This window comes from Pan paniscus, chromosome 17, assembly GCF_029289425.2.
Source record: "Pan paniscus chromosome 17, NHGRI_mPanPan1-v2.0_pri, whole genome shotgun sequence".
In the NCBI taxonomy this organism is placed as follows: domain Eukaryota; kingdom Metazoa; phylum Chordata; class Mammalia; order Primates; family Hominidae; genus Pan; species Pan paniscus.
The window spans coordinates 60,149,479-60,170,799 of NC_073266.2; the positions used below are offsets into that span (position 1 = coordinate 60,149,479).

At 36.0% G+C, this 21,321-nt stretch overlaps 1 protein-coding gene across 2 annotated transcripts in view; it reads right to left on the reverse strand.

Annotated features, from left to right (window-relative positions):
• Window positions 1-1,928: 1,928 nt before the first annotated feature.
• The window catches only part of RIT2 (Ras like without CAAX 2), a 373,037-nt gene continuing 353,644 nt past the window's right edge, over window positions 1,929-21,321 (reverse strand). Inside the window, exon 5 of one of the 2 annotated variants that reach the window (XM_003830210.7) lies at window positions 1,929-2,422. In XM_003830210.7, coding sequence (XP_003830258.1) covers window positions 2,195-2,422 — 228 coding nt within the window. In that variant the 3' untranslated portion in view covers window positions 1,929-2,194. The remainder of the gene's footprint in view (window positions 2,423-21,321) is intronic. The other variant, XM_003830211.7, reaches the window with a different exon arrangement.

Here is a 21,321-nt window from a genome sequence, read left to right on the forward strand (position 1 = left end):
GCTCCTGTATAGACGCTCCTTTTTATTAGGCCCCAGTCTCATGCCAGACACCAGACCAACTTGGACTGTGCCCCAAAAAACTTGTCATCCCTACTATCTTCTGTCTAGTCATACTCCTATTCACCATTCTCAACTACTCATACATGCTCTGCTCTTATTTACACTGCCAGTTTACACTGTTTCTCCAAGCCATCACAGCTGATACCTCCTGCTGCTATCCCCAAACCACCACTTTTAACTCTTAAAGTAAATAAATAATCCTTGCTGGCAAGGCTATGCTGAACCTCCTTAGGCACTCTCTAATTAGAAGTCCTAGGTCCTCCCAATTCTTAGTCCTTTAATAGCTGTTTTTCTCCTCTTATTCTGTTTAGTTTTTCAAATCATACAAAACTGCATCCAGGCCATCACCAATAATTCTAAATGACAAATGTTTCTTCTAACAACCCCATAATATCACCCCTTACCACAAAATCTTCCTTCAGCTTAATCTCTCCCTCTTTAGGTTCCCACGCCGCCCCTAATCCCGCTCAAAGCAGCCCTGAGAAACATCGCCCATTATCTCTCCATACCACCCCCCAAAATTTTCTCTGTCCCAACACTTTACCACTATTTCATTTTATTTTTCTTATTAATATAAGAAGACAGGAATGTCAGGCCTCTGAACCCAAGCTAAGCCATCATATCCCCTGTGACCTGTACGTACACATCCAGATGGCCAGTTCCTGCCTTAACTGATGACATTCCACCACAAAATAAGTGAAAATGGCCTGTTCCTGCCTTAACTGATGACATTGTCTTGTGAAATTCCTTCTCCTGGCTCATCCTGGCTCAAAAAGCTCCCCCATTGAGCACCTTGTGATGCCCACTCCTGCCCGCCAGAGAACAACCCCCTTTTTCCTTTACCTACCCAAATCCTATAAAATGGCCCCACCCCTATCTCCCTTCGCTGACTCTCTTTTCAGACTCAGCCTGCCTGCACCCAGGTGAAATAAACAGCTTTATTGCTCACACAAAGCCTGTTTGGTGGTCTCTTCACATGGACGCGCATGAAAACTATGCCCCTCATCCCTCTTCTTCCCTAATTAATGATTAAAAACTGTCCTTAACCCATGAAGATGGGCTTGATGGATTCCATCTCATGCTTAGCTTTATGGTTTTCTTCTTCATGCTTGCCTATTAAACATTCAGAACTGTGCTCTCTGGTAGTGTATTTTCTGAGCTTGAATTTAATAAACCAATTCACACCAATGGGAAAAAATTAGTGAATGGGCAATTTCATTTTACATGATGAGCCATTGTAAAACCAACAAAAGAAAAGTCTCTGGTAGCATTTCATGTAAGGGAAGAGAGGAGATTTTGGCAATATAGGGAGCTCATAGTGTCTCTGGAGCCATCAAGCCTCATACCCTACAAATGGTCCTGATGCAGGTGAAGCAGCCCTAAGAAGGACTCCTCAATGAGGGGAGCAAAGCATCCTTTAATGAGCATATGAACCACCAAATTCATAGTAGCTTCTCTCTTCCCACTACAGAGACAATATCCTTTTGCCACAGCCCAGTGCCTTCACTGTGATAATTTTGCTACAGCTTAACTGGGGCAGAGCACTGTAAATACACAGATATTTTATTTCAGCTCTCCAATGACCCCAAACCAGTTCCTATTATTAATTCCTGTAAGGTTTATCTCTGGAGCATTCAAGGAGAAGCACCATGACTTTCTACAATTAAGAAAAGACCAGGCTGTAGATTTCTGCTCTGAAATATTTCCTGAGCTTCTTCATTATTTACTGAGATTCCTGAAATGCAAACAACCAGTGTTATCAGGCAAAGGCAGATCCCCTGAGCCTTTTATCATTCTGGCTGCAATTTTGCATATTTCCTTTATAACCAGACAGCATACCAAATGAAGCTAGACTCTTTAAAGGGAAATGAGGCAATTGGAATGTCAATTTTATTTAGTAATATATTGTAAAAACTAAACAGCATATCCAGCTGATTGACAAAATCCATCGAACTGTTAAAGGCAAAACAAAACTATCTCAAGAGGTACAGTTATGCAGAGCTTGCTTTTACCTACAGGCAGATATTTAAAGAGAGAGAGACACAAAGAGAGATAATATTGAAGCAGAATGCTACATATGGAATTGTCCAACTAATAAAATTCAGAGAGCATGAGGAACTCAAAAGCAAAGATATCATGTCATATTTTCTCTCTTCTTCTTCAAAGAACCTTTTAGCTTCTTCCACAGGCTGTCTTTTCTCTTCAGTTTCTTTTCCATCAAGGATGGCATGGACTCCTTCTTGCGAATTTCCCTCACTAAGCCATGAAAAGCATCATCAATACAGAATCTGAGGGCTGCAGAGGTCTCAAAAAAACCACAATTATATTCTTGGGCAAGACTCAAGCCTTCTTCTGTAGAAACCTAAGGAAAAAACAAATAATATTAAAAAGACAGAAAGAGAAAGACTCTTCAATTAAAAATACATTCTCTACTAGAGCTGTGTGTCAGGCCTCTGAGCCCAAGCCAAGCCATTGTATCCCCTGTGACTTGCAGGTATACGCCCAGATGGCCTGAAGTAATTGAAGAATCACAAAAGAAGTGAAAATGCCCTGCCCCGCCTTAACTGATTACATTCCACCACAAAAGAAGTGTAAATGGCAGGTCCTTGCCTTAATTGATGACATTCCACCAGAAAAGAAGTGAAAATGGCCGGTCCTTGCCTTAAGTGATGACATTACCCTGTGAAAGTACTTTTCCTGGCTCATCCTGGCTCAAAAAGCTCCCCCATTGAGCACCTTGTGACCCCCACTCCTGTCTGCCAGAGAACAAACCCCCTTTGACTGTAATTTTCCTTTACCTACCCAAATCTTATAAAATGGCCCCACCCCATCTCCCTTTGCTGACTCTCTTTTTGGACTCAGCCTGCCTGCACCCAGGTGATTAAAAGCTTTATTGCTCACACAAAGCCTGTTTGGTTGTCTCTTCACATGGACGCACATGAAACTGTGGACCTCAGTCACATTTAAAAATATATAGCAATGTGAGAATTGGTTTTAAGAGAGAATCCTAGAATTTTAAAATTTGAAGGACAAATGAGAAATTAGAATCCTTGAAAGGACGACTGATTAAAAAATTGAACTAGAAATCAGCTCTCCAGAATTCAAAAAAGCAATATAGCAAAGTGGTCAAAGAATAGCTTTATATTAAATCTCCTTTGTTTCAATACCAGTTCAACTGCATTTTAGCTTTGCAAACTTGGATAATTTTTTTGACTTTTTTTTTCCCCCAATTTCCTCACCATAAGATATTAATACCTACCTCAAAACCTCTTTGTTAGGGTTAAGTGAGATCATCTAGAAGAGGCGCATGCTGGGCACATGTTTAAAGCTCTATAAAGGTTAGTTGTTATTATAGTCCAGAGCTTTCACTGAAGAATAAGTTGAAGAGATGGAGTTGTCATAAAATTAAAAAATAATAGTCTATCAAAAGAAAATGAAAAGCAAACACCACCATTATGGGTAAATAAGTCTCCCTCTAGCCAAGTATTCCAGAGCAGGTTTGACACTCCATAAGTCTTTGGTGGCAGTTACCCATGCTGTGGTTCATGCTGTTGTAATGGATCTCTAGAAATCATAAACTGACTGAGGCCAGGGACCATGTCTGTCTCACTTATCATTCCTTTAGTTTCTACTACAGCTCCTGGTGCCTACATCACCATTAGAAGTATTAGAAGAGTTTAAAGAATGATCAACAAAATTACCCAGGGTTGAATAAGTATTAACAAAAATATAAAGATAAATTATATACATAAATTAGCACAGTGGATTCTATGTTCCTATAGCTGGTACTAACATTCCTACTCAAAATTTAGTGATCCCATAAAGCCCTACCAGATTATCAGTCCCCAGAATCCTGAGTTACCAGGACTCTGAATAATAAATAGACCTCCCAGCTCACTCATGTTGGATACGTGGCATAACTAAGAAAAAAAACCTTCATTATTTTAAGCTGTTGACATTTTGCAATTGTTTGTAATCAGGGCAGAAACCAACTTTTTAAACTGTTACAACACATCATATGGTTAATAAGTGGCTGAGCTGGGGTGTAAAAAATCTATCAAGTCTATCTGATCCCAAAGACAGCAAAGACAGGTTCTTCACTCTAGTCTGACTAGATCTCACTGATCTCACTAGTAGCTGTTAAACAGAGATGAGTAACTTGTCACATTTTAACCCTATGAGATAAAACATGTCTGGATTCTGTCTCTTTTTTTATTTTATTTTTTTCATTCCTACTGGTAAACATGCCAATTTTTTTTAGCTCATTTCTATCTTAAAATAACTTAAGAAATGCAGCGAAAACAATCAACTAAAGCTAATAACATTCTGACTTGCCAGCAATTGAGCAAAGTTATGTTTATTAAGTAACTTCCCTGATTTTCAAGTTATCACAAGTGGTAATCTTACCAAATGGTATGACACTGTATAACGTGGGTTACCATTTATTTTTCAGTCACCTGTAAGAATTTTCCCCACCCAGAAGCTAATGACTCATATTTTACATTTTCTATAGCAATACAACAGTTCTGGAACTATTTTCTATATTTATTGGCTTTCATTAGGTTACACTTATATTAATACAGCCTAAAGACCCTTGTGGCTTGCAAAATATTTTTTGTTTTGTTTTGTTTTGCTTTGTTTTGTTGCTACACTGCTTTTTAGCAGCTAAGGAGTAGATTTTTGGCAGCTCTGCTCCAGGCTGTCAGGTGGGTTCTGGTGCATTCCTCTTATCCTCTTATTTTGGGACTCAGGCTAAGAGAGCCCCTCTTATCTGGGAAATGATATTCCCATAATATAGAGCAGATACACAGGAGGCAGGAATTATTTTATCTATATCCCAAATGACACATGGAGAAACCTAAAGTCAATGAGGCAGGACATATGCTCAACTCACATTGAAGCATGGCAAGAGTGGAGAGAAAACCCAGAATTTTAAAAGAATAATTCAACTGACCACAGTCAATATAAATGCATTACAGTCTTCAATTTTAAAAGACAAAGACTGCTCAACCAGATTTTACAAAAATCACTTGCAGTTGCAGTACCTTATATGTAAAGATATAGAAAGTGAAATTTGAATGGAAATTTACACATGAAGAAAGCTGCTATAGTTTAAATATCAAAGTAGACAGTAAGTAAAAATAGAGCATTATTTGAGTAAAAGGGGAATATTTTATAATAATAAAGGAAGACATTATACTAATTAATTCTTATGTACTAAAAATATAGTCTCAGTTTAAATTTTAAAAGTTGACAAAATAAAATCCAAAAGTTTAGTGAGATATTTTAATGTGTCTCTCTCAGCAATTGAAAGAACTGGTAATAATCCTATTGACACTAGTACACAAGAGACAGAAAGAGGGAATCCTCTCTAAATCATTATATGAAGCCAGTATAACCCTAATACCAAATCCAGGAAAGGACATAACAAAAACAGAATTTAAAACAAAAATAACATGATAATCTCAATAGATGCAGAAAAAGCATTTAACAAAATTCAGCATCCCTTTGTGATTAAAACCCTCAGAAAAATTGGCATAGAAGGGACCTGCCTTACTGTAATAAAAGCTATCTATTACAAACTCACAGCCGATGTAGCAATGAATGGGGAAAAGTTGAAAGCATTTCCCCTGAGAACATGAACATGACAAGGATGCCCACTCTTATCCCTTCTATTCAACATAGTACTGGAAGTCCTAGGCAGAACAATCAGACAAGAGAAAGAAATAAAGGACATTCAAACTGGTGAAGAGGAAGTAAAACTGATGCAGTTTCCTGATGATACAATTGTATACCTAGAAAACCCTAAAGACTCTTCCAAAAAGCTCCTAGATAAATGAATTCAGCAAATTTCAGGATACAAAGTTTATATACACGAATCAGTAGCTCTGCTATATACCAACAGCAACCAAGCTGAGAATCAAATCAATAAGATAACCTGTTTTACAGTAGCTGCTAAATAAATAAGTAAAATACTTAAGAATATACCAAACCAAGGAGGTGAAAGACCTCTACAAGGAAAACTACAGAACACTGTTCAAAGAAATCATAGACGACACAAACAATGAAAACACATCCCATGCTCGTGGATGGGTAGAATCAATACTGTGAAAATGACCATGCTGCAAAAAGCAATCTATAAATGCAATTTCCATCGAAACACCACTGTCATTCTTCACAGAACTAGAAAAAACAATCCTAAAATTCATATGGAAGCAAAAAGGAGAGCACATAGCCAAAGAAAGACTAAGCATAAAGAAGAAATCTGGAGGCATCACATTACATTGAAACTATACTATAAGGCTGTAGTCACCAAAACAGCATGGTACTGGTATATAGGCATATAGATAAATGGAATACAATAGAGAACCCAGAAATAAAGCCAAATACTAACAGCCAAGAGATCTTTGACAAAAAAAACAAAAACATAAAGTGAGGAAAGGACACCCTACTCAACAAATGGTGTTAGGATAATTGGCAAGCCACATGTAGAAGAATGAAACTGCATCCTCATGTCTCACCTTACACAAAAATCAACTCAAGATGGATAAAGGACTTAAATCTAAGATCTGAACACATAAAAATTATAGAAGATGACACTGGAAAAATCCTTCTAGACATTGGCTTAGGCAAAGACTTCATAAGCAAGAACCCAAAAGCAAATGCAACAAAAACAAAGATAAATACTTGGGACTTAATTAAACTAAAAAGTTTCTGCACATCAAAATAAACAATCAGCAGAGTAAATGAACAACCCACAGAGTGGGAGAAAATCTTTGCAATCCCATAGAGTGGAAGAAAACCCGCAGAGTGGAAGAAAATCTCCAGAGTCTATACATTTGACAAAAGACTAATATCCACAATCTACAAGAGACTGAAAGAAATCCACAAGAAAAAAACAAACAATCCCATCAAAAAGTGGGCTAAGGACCTGAATAGACAATTCTCAAAAGAAGATACACAAATGACCAACAAAAATATGAAAAAATACTCAACATCAGTAATGATCAGGGAAATACAAATCAAAACCACATGCAATACCACCTTACTCCTGCACGAATGGTCATTATCAAAAAAACAAACAATAATAGATATTAGCATGGATGTGGTTAAAAGAGAACACTTTTACACTGCTGGTGGGAATTTAAACTAGTACAAACACTATATAAAACAGTGTGGAGATTCTGTAAAGAACTAAAAGTAGAACTACCAGTTGATCCAGCAACGTCACTACTGGGTATCTATCCAGAGGAAAATAAGTCATTATACGAAAAAGATACTTGCACATGCATATTTATAGCAGCACAATTCACAAATGCAAAAACATGAAACCAGCGCAGAAAACAAGTGGGAGCTAAGATATGATAATGTAAAGGCATAAGAAAGATACAATGGACTTTGGGGACTCAGGGGAAAGGGAGGTAGGTGGATAAAAGGCTACACATTGGGTCCAGTGTACACTACTCAGGTGATGAATGCACCAAAATCTCAGAAATCAACACAAGAAAACTTATTCATGCAACCAAATACCTACTGTTCCCTCAAAATCTATTGAAATAAAAATAAGTAAAGAAATAAAGAAAAAATTAATAGGCAAATATTCAGTAAGGATATAGGGGACTTGAACAAAACAAACTCAATTGATCCAATTGACATATACAACATGTCATAGCTAACAAATGAAAAAGTTAGATTCTCTTCAAGTTAACTTGGAACATTTATAAAAATTGACTTTATCCTAAAGTGAATCTCAAAACATTGCAAAGAATAAAAATTACAACATAGTCCAAAATTAATGAAATTGATCTAGAAATTTAAAAAACTCTACTAAATTCTCAAATAGTTGAGAAAAAGTACGTATCTAAATAGTCAATAGGTCAAAGAAGAAATTATAAAAACATTTTCAAAATATTTGAAACAAAATGCTAATAAAAATGCACTGTATCAAAACTTATAGGACTATCTCTAGCTTTATTCATAATGATGCTTATAGCATTACAAGCATGTTTTTAAAAAGCATAAACACTCAAATTTAATGATCAAAATATTAACCACAAAAAGTAACCAGAAAGCTCAGCAAATTAATTTAAAGAAAGCAAAAACAAGGAAATGATAAACAGATAAATAAGTAAAATAGAAAACAATTATGCAATAGAGAAGACGAAATCAAACATGAATTCTTTTTATAAAGATGTCAAAATTTATAAAGCCCAGGAAAGACAGATTAAGGGTGATGAAGAAAAATAAGTCATAAATAAACAATATTAAGAATGAAATAGTGTATATCACTTCAGATACTACAAACATAAAAAAGATAACATGTGAACATGTTTGTCCCAATATATCAGAAATATTAGGTGAAGGAATAATTTCTACCAAAATATAATTTTCAAAAGCTTACACACAAAAATAGAAATTCTATATTGTCCTATACATTAGACAAAAAATTAAATTTGTGATTAAAACCTTTCCCATAATTAAGTCTCTATGACCAGAAGCCTTCTTTGATGAATATGTGTAGATGTATGCAACAAAGACATGCAAATTGTTTACAGTAACATTATTCACAATAGCAAAAACGAGCAAACAAAAACACTGAAAGCAACACAAACCTTATTACCAGGAGACTTGATAACTAATTTGCTATATATTAATACAATGTGATGCTGTTCAATGTAAATAAATGACATACTATTATATACAACTTAGATAAATCTTACAAACATAACAATGCTGAGTGAAAGAAATCAGACCTAAGGAACATTGTTAGTAAATTTTTAATTTTAGTATAGTTTTCTATTTACAGAATATGGCAACATATAATTCCCATTTACCCCACATCCAGTTCTCTCTATTTTCACATTAACACATTACACAATTACATTTTTCAAGAGTTTAAAAACAGAAAAACTATTGTTTAGTGTTAGGAGTCAGTATAGTGTTTCTTTGGAAGGAGATGCAAGAAAGTTTTCTGGGCACCTTTAATAATCTTCCATTATTAACCAATATGGTAATTTTTGGTGAGTTCATGTTGTTGTAATTCATGAAGCTCTATACTTATAATTTGTCTGCTTTATATGAAACTGCAATTAAACACTCAATCAAATAAATGCATTGTGAAACATGCAGCACTCCCTTTGAATTTGGAGCATAATTTTGTCCTCCAGTATAGTAATATTTCCGTAGCTAAATATTGCAACATTCACAGCGAATAGGATATGTAAGATCTCTAAATCAACTCAGATCACATCAAATCATGCTTTGTCACAAAAAGTGAGTTGAGTCTGGTTAGGTTATGCTAACAAATACATTAAGAAAAACTTTTACTTATCATATTAGTTTGGATATTTATCTAAATCTAACCAATCAGATGACAAATTGTAGACTTGTATTAGTTTTTGGTTCGAAGGTTCAATATCATAAAGATAATAAATCATTTCAAATTAGCGTATAATTTCAATGAAAATATATTCAAACCCTGAAAACTTTTGAATCATAGGATGTCATACAGGGATACTAAAATTCATAGAGGAGAATAAAGGCACAAATAGAGAAGAAATATTTGAATTCTAATAAGAAGGAGGTAGGAAGAAGAATAGTAACAATAATGTTGGTCTCACTTGATTAAGGCCATCTGTAAACCTAAAATTGTTCAGGCAGTGGGACATTAGTTAAGGCTTAGACAAATAATCTTACTACAATGCAATAGAGAACCTGGAAAAAGATCAACATATCTATGGAAGCTTTTTATATTATTGGGATATCATTTCCAAATCAGTGGAGAAATGAAGGTGCTGTCAGTGGTGCCCTGACATTGAGTTATCATTTTGGATTATTTCTGACCAAGATGTATAGGAGTTATTTCCACCAACATAGAAAGGTAATTTTTCTTTAAGAAGAGTAGAAGTAGAGAAGGATTGAAGTTAAGTCTTTAGCTAAATCCATAAATTCTTTAAGCATTTGAAAAAATATGTTTAGTTGTATATCTATAGTACATATATAGATATATATATGCATATTTTATACAAGCACATACATATTTATAAAATATTTCCTAATGGTTAAAATATAAGCATCACAAATCAATCATTAGGGACATCAAAATTCAGTTAAAAGTCCAATGTGATAATCAAGCTCAACCAGAAATAAAATTAGTAAACAAATCCCATGCAAATATTCTTGTTCGAATGATATACAGCAAAACAGCACCTTTAATAAATGATATAAGTGAATATTTTATTTTTTGTAGCAGGCTGAAGTATACTTAAATTGTGCCTACTCATTACTTTGATAAGTAATGTAGGAATCATCGACCATCTAATTCAAAGCATAAAATGTAGTTGCACATGACCTTAGATTTATTATCAAAATATTAATTCTGTGCTATCTAATGGAATAATAACATTAATTTTCACATTTGCTATAATATCTAAATGGAAATTATACTTAGTAAAATATTTAATGTTTTCTATATTTCCTTAAAAATTATTATTAGATCAGTGACCTAAAGTTTTTATGTTTTAAGAAAAATATCAAAAGTGAAAGCATACTTTAACAATAAAGTTTTATGTTTCAAGAAAATGCATTTTCATGTTTTCAGGAAATTTCACCTCATACGAATATTGACAAACCATACATTTGTCATACCTACCTTTGAGCTTGAAATTTACATGCCATAAGTTTAATGCAAGAATTTGAGTCCAAACATGTCAAAAAAACAAGCCCCAAAATATTAATTTTTATAGATTTCTGGGTTTTATGCTTACTATTATGGTCCATTTGAAGGCCATATTGCAACAGCATCAGAGGCAGTAATTTTTAGGACCACAGCAGTCCACTAGTGGTGGTCTGACTGGTTTGGAACTAGAATGTATTACAAGAAGTAACAGCTTCCATATTAGAATTGAGAACTAAGGTAATTAACATATTCTTTTAGCATTAGATATCTTGTCTATCTGAATTTTAAGTAAAATTAAATTTTAAGTAAAATTAAATATTGAATATTCATCAATATTCATCTACTTTATATAGTAACTCCTAAGAAAGAAGCACAATGGTAGAAAGGAATTAAATTTTCTTATTTTTCAAATGAGGAGTTTCAGGCTCAGAAAGGTTAAGCAGTGGTTAAGAAATGGTTCAAGGTCACACATCTAATTAAGTAAAATATCCATCAAGTTCTACTATCTTCCATTAAGCACCGCTTCCCTTCTTTCTTGCTGTCTCTCATGGGGAAAACTTTCCAGGTTCCTGTGCTAGGATTCTGTACATATTTAGTTGATTGTTCTGATGTAAGGTTTTACAACTTAAAATAATTCTTAAATAGTAAACAAATGGCACACAATATTTTATATTGCATTTACACGAAAAGTTAAATTTTAAATAAATGCAGAAACACACCAGGGGTGGGGGTGGGGAAGAAATGTTGCAGGGAGATTATTTTAGGGGTAAGAAGCAATTGATGCAGATATCAATATACCACAGTGCCCCTCAACTGCAAAGAAGGAACGTTTTTGATTTAATGTGACACCTGGAGGCCTTAGAAAGCAATGGCAGAAAAGAAGAAATAAAGAAAAATATTTCATACAAGTAATAGAAAATTTCAATAACCCAGGGGTGCCATCTTTTTAATATATATGACCTTTTTCACCGAAGAAGATCACCGTGTAATATGCCAGGTACTCTCTGAAATGCTATTTCCCATCTGCCAGAGGAGGCATTAGAACACAGCCACAGCTGCATGGGGGGTTGATGAGACCACTGGGGCAAAAAGGCAGGCAGAGCCTGTTCTAGTCCAGCCCAGCTGCTAGTGGGAAGCGGCAAGCATCCTGGCCAATTAGACTTTCAGTCCCAACAATCTGCTGACTTCAGGAGCTTTCTAGCTCTCTGCATATTTTTATCTTTTACCCGAGCTTGGTAAAAATAAAATACAATAAATTAAATTAAATTAAATTATTGTAAAGGTAGCCAGGGTAATGGTGGTTGCCTAATAAGCTATATAATTCCTAGCAACACAAAAGGAAACTCTGACACTGCTTTGCTATAATTGCTAACCTTGAGTGAGGGAGTGAGGGAGACTGGCAGAAAGATGGGTCTGGCTCTTCCAACAGAAGCTTTGCAAGCAAAAATCTTAGTGGTTATGCCTACTGGGTGCTGTTAAAATGCTTAGTGCATACAGCAAACTCTTTGGATTTATTTTATATTTTTAATATCTTCTTGTAAGTGTTTCACTCCATTATTTCCCATGGAGCTATTAATTTTCATTATGCAGTCTACATCATCAAAGTAGCAGGAATCAAAATTTCCTGGGAAATTTGTGAACAACACATCTTATTTGCTAACTTGAAGGAAAAGTGCCCCGAACTTGAATTTTTCTATTTTCATTTTGTTTAGTTGTATAATTGATTTTGATCAGTTTTAATAATATTAATGACCTTGCCAGTTTTCTTGACCAGTTCTAGTGAAAGTGCTTTTGATTTATTAAATTTGATTTATTCACTTATTTAATACGAGAGTTACTTTAAAAAAAAATCATCTTCCATTTAAAGGTAAGTGCTACATGTCATCTCAAACTCCTTCCGGGAAAAGCAAAACAAAGCAAAGCACTGGCAAGATGTCCCACCCTTAGCCGCAGTCACTGACACATGGAAAACCATTATTGACAGATCAGAGTGTGCTTATAGGCTGTTCCTTCCAAGAGTGCTCTATCTGCTCTGCTATTTTTCCCCAATTATCTTTTTTAGATGAGTGAACAAGTCTGCAAACTAAGCAAAAAGCTCAACTGGTGAGGAGATGTCAGTAACTTCTTAGCACATCCCTCTTTTAGGAGGGATTATGTTGGAGCCTCCTTCTCTTGTATTGTAAAGGAGAAGGGCCAGAGTCCTCCTTCCCTTCTTTGTGGTAGGCAGAAGGAAAAGAACTCCTGGTCTTGGTATCAAAAACTCAGATTTCCACCTGGGTTCTTAGACTAGTAAGGGGTGTGGAGTGGGGAAAGGCAAGAGTAGGAGTCAACAGAGGCAGTTTGGTTGTGTGCTTGTGTGTAGGTCTCTTTAGAACGTGGAGCACGTTTTACACAGTAGAGCCCATCATTCCTCAATACATATTTTTATGCCTTTGCATATTGCTTTTTTTCCCGTATCTGGAAAGTCTTTCATCTTTCTTCTCTCTCACTTCTTCCAGACCTACTCAAGTCTTTACAGACAGTGCAGTCAGTCTATGGTGACTTTGGTGGCCTCTGCTTTGCTGTGCAACTTATCATCCTTGAGGGAAGTTCATAGGCCTGAGTTGTTTGATCTCACCAACCAAACGCAAGGCAGCTGGACAGAAATCATATTTTGTCTTATCTTAATCCTCATTGTGCCACACAATAAGCAAGCCACACACTTTGCAGTGGCAGGTGCTCATTAAATATTTAATTTGGATGATGATGAAAATGACACCAAATAAACAGTCACTGGAGACCACAGAGTCCATTATAATGAGTTCATAAAACTGAAATTTAGAGGCCAGGATATTGCCCTCAACTGTATTTTTGCTATATTGTGGGCTTCAGCAAATGCCTACAATTGTGCTACAGTGGGTAGGTTCTGGAATCACATTACTAGGATCTAAATCCTGGCTACACCACTTTTTAGCCATGAATTCTCAGGCAGTTGCTTAGACTGTAGTTTAATTTCCTCATAAAATTCTCCTTCATAGAATTGGTAATAGGATTCAATGAGCTATTACATGAAAGGCACTTATAGAGTTCCTAGTATACTGTGTACTCCCAATAAATATGTTTTTGGTTTGTCTGTTCACTGTCTGAAAAAAAGACAGAGGAAATTTTAACTTCTTTCAGATCACATTTTAATCCTGTTTATAATTTTTTCTACTTCTTACCATGACCTACAAATTCTACATGATGTTATCTCTGTCTGTTTCCCCAAGCCCGATTCATACCACTCTCCCTCATCGATTATATCCTATCATATTCGATACATGCTCAGTACAAAATCTTCTTGCCTTCAAGTATTTGCAGTTGTTGTTTCCTCTGCCTGAAATGTGCTCCCCTACAGGTCTCCTCCTGGCTGTTTTCTTCAAGTCCCAGCTGAAATATCACCTCCACTGAGACACCTTGCCTGACTGTCCTCTCAAAAGCATTCTCACACATCCCCACTAATGCCATCCCATTACTCTTATTTTGTTGATAGGAAGGGCACTTAATTACTATCTGAATTCATCTCACTAATTTGCCTATATGTATTTTTCATCACCCATCAGTATAAAGTAAGCTTAGTTATTGCTGAAAATGTGTCTGTTTTGTTCATCTCTCTACCTGATCTCCAGCAAAGTGACTGGCACTTAAGAGGGCTCATTATTTGTGGATGACATCACTGGAACCCAGGCCATGAGAATACAGCTGAGGCTACAATAAACAGAGGAGTTGGTTGTCGATTTAGACAAATAGACAAATTAAAAGGAAATCTCAGATCAAAGACAGTGGCTAGCACAGGGTACAGCACTGTGGTGGCATTTACAAGTAATGCCCAGCCCTGTCTTAGTGGTTCTCAGCTTCCTGAGACAGGGAGCCTTAATCTTAGACCTGAATGGCAAGTAGTAATTATTTAGGTTGGTGAGGGGAGGTGGGATGTTGGGGGAACAGTAAGGAGTCTCGGTAAAGGGACTAAGAAAGGCCTAAGGCAGAAGTGATCATGGTGCTTTTGTGGGATCATCAGTAGTTAATATGGTTTAGACCAGAGCACAAGGGAGAAGAAGTGAATAAGAGCACAATCAGAGGCAATTAGTGAGTTTAGATGTCTAATTTATACAGATCTGTAAGAAATTTGTTAGGAACCCATCAAATAAGTAATTTTTAAAAAGCCTATTTCTTGAGTGCCTACTCTGGAAATGTAATAGGATTTCTCTCTCTTGCTGTTCTGGAGAGATATTGATTGAATGGAAAGAAAAGCAGGACATAATAAATTAAATGGTGTAGCCAGTCGTTCTGAGACACGGGATGGTAATGGCTCTAGGGTAAAGGGTTTTAGACTGCTTTGTACAGGAGACATTTGAAGTCTCAAAGGCCTTGTGCTTTTCATCCCAGAAGCTCTGGTGTGCAGGGGGGAAAGGTTGCCATGGCAGCCAGTAGTTGCTATGAAGGGAAAAAAGAGAAGGTTAATGCTAAATATTTTGCTAACAGCAACATCTGCCTTCTTTTTGAATTTTTCTCCTAAAGACTTTGCTTTTTAAAATACCTTGTTAAAAATATAAATCAATAAAATTGGGCAGTACGTGCAATATATATAAATGCAGGACCTTGCACGTGTAAATATACATACATGTATGTGCATGCCTAAGGATATCTTCACATATTTGCACTAATAAATAAATATGTGTGTTTGATGTATATTAAATCAATGGTCCTTCTGAACCTTCAGGGGATTGGTTATTGTGAATAGCTAAATTTTCCATTTTAACATGGCCTAAAAATGTACTCTTTGAAGACCAAAAAATTGTATTATTTAATCTATTATGTTAACAAATTTATATTAGGTAAAAATAGAAAAAAAACTTATGTATTATACTTGTAACACATAAAACAATTATAATTAAATAATAAATTATATAACTCTACAATGTCTGGATCTCCTGCAGAATATAAGACCAAGAAGACAAAGGACATTATATTGTCAGCAACACCTCAATGCTTTGCAAGTGAACCATGTTCAATAAACACCTTTCCTATCTCTTCACTGAATGGAGACTGAATAAATGGATAGGAAGTTGACCAAAGAGTAACCAACCAATTACTACAGAAGAAACTCTCCATGAATTAACTAGAGAATTGGAAGCTGAAATCTCATTTGAATTACTTAAGGTTTTAACTTATTTTCATTAACATATCTGTGCAATTCATTTAAAGTGTCAAAATGCTTGATTACCTATGTTGTCAGGTTAGAACATGGCCCTGCAGAATCTCTGGACAGAAAAATAAGAAGACCGGGTCATCATGCCTTCTTGAATGGAATCTAGGGACCAGAGTAGCAGATGACTTTGATGAAGCCTACAGGAAAGCTCAAGGTTCCCCAGAGGTATCTTGGGCTCCTTCAAGCTCACAATCAACCTATATATCTTTTTGGATTATATTTGGGTAAGGCTTGCCATGAAAAGAAGGATGAACTGGAACAAAATAAATTTTACAAAAGTTCTAACCCTAGTATCTACAGAAAACAAAACTGAACCAATATTCTACATTTTCTGGCCTTACACACAGGGAGACAGGCATTTTTTGAAAATGTATGTGCCTGTGCTTATTGGTACCACTATATATTTATATTTCAATCTTAGCAGAGTCATCACTGCTCTTGTCAATCGTTCTGCTTATTATCAGCCAGTTCCCTGTCCTATTTCTCATTTAGTTCTTCAAATCCTTCATTTCTTGTCTCAGATCTCTGACCCCATCCTTATTTTAAGCAGATGCTCTCACCCTCCTATTTCACCTCAGTGAGGAAATAAAAGCATCCCAAAAGAATGATTTCAACATCCTGGACTAGCACCTAGAAACTCATCTGTATTATTAGACATCTTATCTTACTCTTTCTCCTCTCAGGCAAAGAGAGGTTACTGATTCTTGTCAAGTTTGATACCTCTATCTGGGCTGAATAACCTTTTTTTTTTTTTTTAATCTATTTCAATCCTGCTGTATTAGTTGTCCCACCTTTTTCCTATATTTTCAGTCTTCTTCTATAACAGCCCCTTTGGTTTCAGAAAAATATTCAAGTCTCAACTATTTTTAGTGCCCAGTTCATTTACGCTCTTATATCTGCCCTTTTTATAAGGTTAAACAGAGAGAAGATAGGGCTGGGGAAGGAAAGGATTAGAAAAAAAAAGACGTACAATTTCAAAATAAAATACATTATAGGTTTATGTGCTAGTTTGTCTTAATCACTTCTAATTTGCACATTAATATTCACAATCTGTATTCTATTTCACCTCATTCTTCTAACATGGTTTTGCAAAGGTACCATTCTTACTGTCAAATCCAATAGATGCTTCCAGGAATTTTTACCAACTGCAATATTTGACAAATTGCCTAGTCCCTTACTTCAATTTCTCTCCTTTGAATTGATGCTTTCCTCCTTTCTTGATATTCTAATTCTTTTTTTTTTTTTGATAACCCTTGTTTTATTTTTATTTTTATTTTGAGAAGGAGTTTTGCTCTCATCACCCAGGCTGGAGTGCAATGGTGCAATCTTGGCTCACTGCTACCTCTGCCTCCCGGGTTCAGGCAATTCTCCTGCCTCAGCCTCTCAAGTAGCTGGGATTACAAGCATGTGCCACCGCACCTGGCTAATTTTTTTTTTTTTTTTTTTTGTATTTTTAGTAGAGACAGGGTTTCACCATGTTGGCCAGGCTGGTCTCGATCTCCTGACCACAAGTGATCTGCCTGCCCAAAGTGCTGGGATTACAGGCATGAGCCACCATACCTGGCCTGATTACCCTTTCTGAATATTCTGTCTGAATATTCTGATGTTTGACTCTTTACTCAGGCTTTTCACAATTATGTGCCCATTGATTCTGTCCTTGATTCTGACCAGGACTTAAATCATCAACTCCTACAGTTCCCAAGCCTTCAGGCTTGGACTGGAGCTATACAAGTGGCTTTCCTGAGCCTCCAGCTTGCAGATTGCAGATATGGGACTTCTCAGCCTTTGTAGTAGCATGACTCAATCCTTCATAATAAATCTCTTTCACTATATCTCTGTATATCCTATTGGTTCTGTTTCTCTGGGGAACCCTGAGTGATACAATCCTAAAAGCAAAAGAATTCAGGATTGCAATAAGCTTAAGGGTCATCTTTCAGGACATTAAATCATTATGTCTCTTCCACATCTCTGTTAATGACTGTCTAGTTTCTGTAGACACGCACTTACTGCACATTCCTCCATAAAATGACCATTTCTGTCAATGTTTCTTACATGAAGAAAATTTGAATTTCTGAGCTAAAATTGTTCCTGGTCATCAGGTACTCCAAATTCCATCTTATATGAACTGAAAAAATGAAAACAGTTTGGGAATACCTAAATTTCCAAGATAATATAGTTCTTCAATATTGGAATTGGCATTAAAACCCAGGACTGTCTTTTTATTACCCTGTCTCTTTGTCTAGAACACAAAAATAATGGGGTTAAAGAGATGGTGCACAAGACAAGAGCATTTTAATATACAGTAAAACGAAAGAAAAGGTTTAGGAAAGAGACTTCCTGGGGCAATCAGGCTTGCATTGAGATGGGGGAGACAGGGATTAGAGGCTGCTGCCATTTTTTTCCAGTGTAGTCGGAAAGCAGCTGAAGACCTTAGACAGCTAGAGCTGGGGCTCTCACTGTGTTAAATCAATATATATATATATGTATATATATATGTGTGTATATATATATGTGTGTATATATATACACACACACACACACACACACATATACGGAGATATATACATATACATATTATATATATATATATATTTTTTTTTTTTTTTTTTCAAGCCCGAGTTTTGCTCTTAGTTGCCCAGGCTGGAGTGCAATCGCATGATTTCGGCTCACTGCAACCTCCGCCTCCTGGGTTCCAATGATTCTCCTGCCTCAGCCTCCTGAATAGCTGAGATTACAGGCATGTGCCACCACGCATAGCAAATTTTGTATTTTTAGTAGAGATGGGGTTTCTCCATGTTGGTCAGGCTGGTCTTGAACTCCCGACCTCAAGTGATCCACCAGCCTTGGCCTCCCAAAGTGCTGAGATTATAGGCATGAGCCACCGCACCTGGCCTATATTTTTAAAATTTACATTCTCTAAGTGTCTTTGATAATAGAATATATGTCTCCAAGTCTCCATCCCCTTGGATTGTGGGGATATTATATGTAGATGCAAGTGACTGCACAGATGACAGCTTTTAACTGTTGCAAGAAACCCCTCTGTGGCCTTAGAGACTGCTTTCATTTGTTGCTTCCCAAGCCTAGTTGCTTGATCATTCTTCAAGTGAACAAGATGACCTGCCTCAATGGCTGGACACACAGCATGCTGGCGTAAGGAAGGTAATCTTGACAAGTTTGTTAAGAAGCAGCAGCCTGAGACTGCATTTCTAAGTCAGTGACACCTGTTTTCTCTTCCAGATTCTGTTCATGTCAGAGCACCTGGCAAACAACACTATCACTGCAATGGCTTGTCAGCTCACTGACATTATCTGTGCTTTATCCTCCACAGAAGCAGCTGAGAACATAGTTCTGTGTTAGTCAAAACAGTAGGTCTCACTGAGATACACTGGAAAAAAGCATCCTATTTAAGAGGATGGTTGCTGAAATCAACCAGCCTGGGTTCAAGTCCCAGTTCTGCCACTTACTAGTTGAATGACCTTAATTGAATTATATATATGCTCTAATACTCAATGTCCTCATCTTAAAATGGGTTAAAAAGAGACATGATTGATATAATAAACAGAAGGCCATTTGCTTATTATGTACTAAATGTAGTGATATAGGGACCTTTTGCTTGTTTATTCATTTAACGCATGGCTGGTCTCCCTGCATGCATCATGCATCCTAATATGAGTGAGAAGTTTGATTCTTGTTTTTATGACCACCATGAGAGGGTGAGGTTGGGGACTCTTATGATTAGATATTCTAATATAGTTGACTTTATTGCCATATCTGTCCTCAGAGTGGTGGATTCTTCCTTTGGGCATATTTTATTGAATCAGACTTAAAAGCATTTTGCTAAAATCACAAGTCTTCATTTGCAAAAGCAATCACAGTTATGTTTAATCAGTGCAGGCTAGAGTCACTTTTCTCTTCAATCTGTTGAGAGACATAGATATTGTTTCAGTTTCCTTGTTGTTTTCCCATGTTTCTTCTGCATATTCCTGTAAATTCCTTGTTTTCCTTCATTATCCTGTTTTATCACTTTAACTTTTCTCCTTGGACTTGTCTTTTTTTGTATCTTCACTAGTCAATATCCTGCTAATCCTTACAGGTTTTCTAAAGTAACTCCCAGTCTCCATTTCAAGAAGTGTTTGTTGATCTCTGAGACTAGGTATAATTTTTCTTTTTTAAATAAAGAAATCCCTAAGCATTTGCTTATCACTTGTCTATTATTACAAGTAATATTTTTCTTATTCTTTACCAAAGGTAACTTTCATGGACATTAGAGCAGTGTTCCTTTTATCTCTATGTCTCTTACAAGTAGAAAAATCATCAAATTGACTTAAAAACCTGACCCCTATTTCCTAATATTAACTATTAACGAACTAATTGTTTATAAAGTCCTTCTCTTCTTCCAATTAACACAACTCTTTAAGAATTTCAATTCTGAGTTCATCCCCCTCTCATAATATGTGAGTATCAAAGCAACCTGAATTTGCTCTTATTTTTAAAAAATTATTATTATTTTTGAGACAGAGTCTAGCTCTGTTGCCCAGGCTGGAGTGCAGTGGCACGATCTTGGCTCAGTACAACCTCTGCCTCCCAGGTTCAAGTGATTTTCATGCCTCAGCCTCTCCAGAAGCTGGGATTACAGGAATGCACCTTCTTGCCCAGCTATGAATTTGCTCTTGAGATCAGCAATTAATTTTTCTCAGTGACACCTAATTCAGCAAAAGTACCAGTTCCTTTGACCAAATGTAATTTGTTTAAGTGCAAACCATGCATTGAGATGGAGGAGGCAGGGATTAGAGGCTGCCTGGTAGAGATGTAAGCCAAGAAATCATGGAATTATTGTCATTAGAGACACTGCCAGAAATAAGTTTATTTACATGTGAGAGAATTCCAGGCCATTTGTATAGGTCTCACTGGGAGGAAGTTAGTAACATTAAGAGGAAAATAATTCTCTGTTAATTTTATATCTTTTAGCCTTATGCCTGGCCTTTATAAACAGGTCCAGAATAACCAAACCCCCCATTTCCTTCTGTACAATAACTCTTCTAATACGGAAAATATAGATCATGTCTTCTATTCATTGTTTTATCACTGAACTGTATTCAAAAGATTGTTTTGTCTTATTTTCAGAAGACAGACTTCAACCTGCAGAATCTTAAACAACAATGACACAGAAGAAAAATGAGTATATCATTCTATCTTTCTTTGTTCTTATAGAAACCAAAAATAAGTATCCACAGAACAAATAAATACCAACAACAACAATGAAATTTTGGTTGCAAGATCATTACATTCTAACAAAAAGGATGCATGACTGCTTGACCACACCAGATATTAAAGGTTTTTTAAACTATGCTTGATA